This window comes from Vigna angularis, chromosome 3 (genome assembly GCF_016808095.1).
Source record: "Vigna angularis cultivar LongXiaoDou No.4 chromosome 3, ASM1680809v1, whole genome shotgun sequence".
NCBI classification, from domain to species: Eukaryota; Viridiplantae; Streptophyta; class Magnoliopsida; order Fabales; family Fabaceae; genus Vigna; species Vigna angularis.
In genome coordinates this window covers 730,483-735,106 of record NC_068972.1, presented here as the reverse complement: position 1 = coordinate 735,106, position 4,624 = coordinate 730,483, and the positions used below count along the sequence as shown (strand labels likewise).

General features: G+C 33.6%; 1 protein-coding gene across 1 annotated transcript; it reads right to left on the bottom strand.

Annotated features, from left to right (window-relative positions):
* Positions 1-718: 718 nt before the first annotated feature.
* LOC108325066 (putative pectate lyase 21) lies at positions 719-3,718 on the bottom strand. The gene is made up of 5 exons (XM_017558059.2): positions 3,490-3,718; positions 2,998-3,349; positions 1,911-2,121; positions 1,735-1,803; positions 719-1,285 (listed from the first exon to the last, which is right to left on the bottom strand). The coding sequence occupies exons 1-5, from the start codon at positions 3,623-3,625 to the stop codon at positions 1,049-1,051; spliced, it is 1,005 nt and encodes a 334-aa protein (XP_017413548.1). The 5' UTR covers positions 3,626-3,718; the 3' UTR covers positions 719-1,048.
* Positions 3,719-4,624: the final 906 nt, after the last annotated feature.

Genomic DNA, 4,624 nt, shown 5'->3' with positions numbered 1-4,624 from the left:
CTCGTGTAATGAAAGAAGTGGGCCAAAAGTACAGTGGTCCAGGCATGATCACGGTTGATGGGCCGAGGAATCCGAATAAAGAAGTGTACACAAGACCGAAGACATTAAGCCGCAACCACTATTCCTTCCAATTCTCATTTTGTCGTTATTGATGGTCAAACTTGTTTGCATGTGAACTCTATAACCAACTCTCTTCCTGGTCTAACTTATTTACATGTGAACTTCACAAGGAATTCCTTAAATCCCGGTTCTTTATAATATAAAATGATCAAATTTATAGTATAAATTCATATACATTACCTCGTTTCAGTTAATAAAAGTTGTTCTAAAATTAGTAAAATTAAAATATTAGCCTAATTTTTAAGATGGTAATTCATTATATATTTATAGTAAATTATTTAGCTTATTAAGTTTCGATTTGTGACTACTTTCAGTGCTTTCAACTAGAAACAAAATGCTAATGTATCCATTTCAAACCATCAACTTAAAAAAAAGCGACCTTGTTTTCACGTCTCATACTTAGAGAATAGTCCAAGACTACGCCTTAAACAATGTAAGTTGAATACGAGTTTAGTTTTCTTGCCTGGTCACCACATCTATATACTTCAAAAATTAAATTATAAATAACGACCTCTAAATTTCAAACTTGAATAAGAATAGCTTCTGACAATGAAAATTATGAATGGGGACCATATAAATACCAAATCGGGCAGTGTCAGAACCACAAAGTTGGCTATGTTTACAGAACACAACAATATGTTAGTACAACTCGAATTAAATAAAGGACAAATTAAAGCTTCATTCTTAAATGTGCTTGATGTAATGTGAATGGTTTCCACATAATGTAGAAGGTGTTCTCATCCATAACGGATTGAGTGACTTTTTTTTCAGGAAAAGTCACTTAATTTTAATTTATCTGGTTTCTTTTATATTATTATTTTTTTTAAAAAAAATTGAAGTTGATCCTTAACACATGAAAGTTAACTAAAATTACAGTAACTTTTCTTAGAAAAAAGTCACTGGATCCGTCCGACTCATGCAATGAATCTTAATTAGAGACCATACGATCTACTGGCCTAGAAATGGATTGCCAACCTGTACACAATTGGAGGATCTCTCTGAGAGAATGCGCAGCTGCTTCCATCGTCCATGTCGGGTAATATTCACTAGGATGGAACATGGCCACCTCTCTATTTTGTGTAAGCAGGCATGGCTGTGCACCATTCAAAAGCATGTCTCCTTCTGATACTATGATGCCGGACTTTTGCTCTTCCTTATCTGCCGCCTAGGGAGACAATTTTATCACAACCATTAGTAGCCATTGGGCGAGGTTATAATGTGCTGCCCGACATGACTGAAATAAAGAGTAAAAACTAACTCTTTTTGGACATCATCTATGACCGGGACACAAAACAAGATTGAATATTTGAACACTCTCACTATTCACATTTCTGGACTTAAACCATAACTGACTGCACTAAATATTCATCACTCAAAATCAGAGATACTGTAATAAAAGCAACGATAGTATTGTTTGCTAGTTGATGTGTTCAGTTAAAAACCAAAATAGAGTTTCACTTCGTATATAATAATGACATGTGTGAGCTACAGTGATGAAATTTTAATTGTAATTGAAGAACAACACAGAGTGCATCTAAGGAATTGTATTCAATTTATGAATATGATATACTTAATGACCATAAAACAGCAAACTTGAGTGAAGAAATATTTTACCTTCTCCGTATAAAATTCAAAAGTCTTTTTCTTAGCTCCTGCTTCATATATGTTACATTGAGAGTATATCTGTAATATGATTTCACGAAATCAATTACTCTCTCTCAATTCTTGCATAGAACTTAGGACGGAAAGCAAATTTTAAGAAAATCTGCAGATGATAGCAGCAAGTTCACCTGGGATTCCACACTAGCGCAAACAGCATAAACCCCCCAGTTTCTGGTGTAATTGTTGTACAGATGAACTTTTCCAAATCTCACACGTGGTTGTCTTTGCCGCGTTCCATCAAAGAAACAGTGGTGAATGGTCACCCGGATGCATCTATCACCAACGTGAGTCGGGTCAGCTCCAATGAGCATGGTCTTGTCATGCTGCCCAAAGTAACACCTAGATCCACAAAACCAAGTAACCCATCAAATTTGATCAATGGATTCGCCTCCTCTAAATCGAGATACTCTCTCTAAAGGATAAGGTAAGTAATCTCTGTGTATCTGAGAATCCATCAATGATCCATGTCAAAAAACAGACTAAAAGCAAATGCTAACTGTTTTTTCTTTCCAGTGACGAGCCTAAATCGCGTGGAAGAGGATTCAAACACACCTTCGGTCATGGATGAAAAAACAACTGCTGATAGATTATAAATCTTGGATGTGTTGAAAAATAAAAATCAAATATGAATTTCCTACCAACAACTGAGATTACTATGCTTGGAACATGTGACAACCACTGTTGCAGTTCAATTCAGTAAAAATGAACAACTCCTCTCAAAGGATAAGGTAAATAATCACAATGCAAATAGATTTATGTCTAAGTCTATCTAATCCTTCATGTCAAAGCATACCAAACACAACTAATAGTTTCTTCAATGACATGCTTTAGAGTTGTGTGGATGAGGATCCAAACACAGGGTCAGCCATTAGTGAGAAACAAACTATCAATACTAGTGTAACTGATATTAATTATACAAGGAGTAGAATGCCACTTACTCAATTACTTATCAAAACATCATTGACGATGCTTCAGATTTTAATACTATTATATTATTATAAAAGGGTTTGGTTGTAGATGGAAACGGAATTGTCAAAATATCATTTCTCATTACATGCACATGCATAACAAAGCATACCCACCAATGATATTACATATGCAAATGTATAACAACACATCATCTATTAATCCTCTCATCAACTATTCAGATGACTTACTTTTACACGAGTCAAACCGCTGTTGTAATTCAATTAAAAATGGAGAAAATGAGCCCACCTGGATACAGTGATATCGGTGCTTTGTCTTGTGATGTCTATAAGGCCATCGTCATAATCACGAAGGGTGCATCGATCGATCCATATATGCCTAGAATTTGGTTTGATTTGAATGCCATCAACATCATGACCCCTACCACCCTCAAACTCAAGGTTGCACACGATGATGTGCTCACATTCCTTCAGCCTCAGACCTTTCCCAGTCAATTTCACCTTATGCCCTCTCCCATCTATTGTCTTATACGACGACACACTCAGGTACGACGACAGATTAATCGTACCAGAAACCTCGAAAACAATCCACAAAGGTTCATTTCTTCGACATCCTTCGCGAAGGGACCCAGGACCATCATCTGAAATCAATCATTCATCCATCATAAACCACGATTCAGTACTATCTTATTGTCATTCATCACAATTCAATCAATTATTGTTTATTCACATTTTCAGAATTCAATTAAAATGCTGAAAAAAGGAGCATAGGTTACTGTGCCTGCGAGATTGGTGACGATATACAGAGAACCATGGAGGCCGCCGATGGCGTGGCGGCCAAAACCCTCGGCGGACCCGGCCATAGCCCTCAAATTGGAATCGACGTCGCCGTACGGTAGCATCTGAATCCCCGCCATTGAAATTTCACCGTTCAATTCCACCTTTTCACTTCCTCTGCCTCTCTAAATCAAACAACAAATTCAATATTTTAACATTTAAATAACAAAAGTACGTTTTGGATTACAGAATGTGATTAATCATAACAAAATTACGTTTTCAGTAATTAATATATCATGATAATTCATAAAATTAACTACGCCGATTTAATAATATAAAAAAATTATACTATATTGTATAACTTTGATTTTTTTTTTAAAACAACATCATTATTTGTAAGATTTGATTAAACATTTTATTCATGACAAATTAAAATGAATAACCAATAATAAAATTAAAAAAAATTAGGGTCCTCTTTATTGTCCATTTATCTTCTCATTGTATCATAATGTGAGAGTAGAACCAATCTCTTAACCAAGCGAATTTTTGTGCATGTATATAATTTTCATAAGATAATGTTTCTTATGAACAGGAATGCAATAACTCGGATCTAATACGGATAGTGTCATCCGCAATTCGAACTGTAAATAAAAATTTGAAATTGGTCTGTTATTAGTGCAAATATCTATTAAAAAAGTATTTATAGATATTTTAAAATTTACCCACAAAAAAAAAATATTTTGTATATTTTTAAAATAAAATTTAAATAAAGTAACCAAAAATATATACAGTATAATATAAATTAAATTAAATTTTAATTTTAATTAAATTTAATCTAATAAAATCTAATTTTATTTTATTTTTAATTAAATTTTATTAAAAAATATATAAATTCAATTTTTATTATTTTTTGCGGGTAACGGGTATCCATATCCGATCTGTTTAAAACAGATATTAAAATACCTGCTATCTGTTATCTGCCACAGATTTTACCCGCGGTTGTTCGTGTGTGCGGATTTTTTTTCCATTCACTATCCTTATAAAATTCTCTTTTTTCCAACTTTTTTTCTGTTTAATCTCTTTTAAATTGATATCTGGATTTCTTTTTTTAATTAAGGAGAAATTATCAATCTACGAAG

Coding starts and splice junctions, on each gene's coding strand:
- LOC108325066 (XM_017558059.2), bottom strand. CDS start 3,625: ATGGCGGGGATTCAGATGCTACCGTACGGCGACGTCGATTCCAATTTG. Junction 2,122..2,997: donor ACCGATATCACTGTATCCAG/GTGGGCTCATTT, acceptor TTGTGGATCTAG/GTGTTACTTTGGGCAGCATG. Junction 1,804..1,910: donor GCGCTAGTGTGGAATCCCAG/GTGAACTTGCTG, acceptor ATCATATTACAG/ATATACTCTCAATGTAACAT.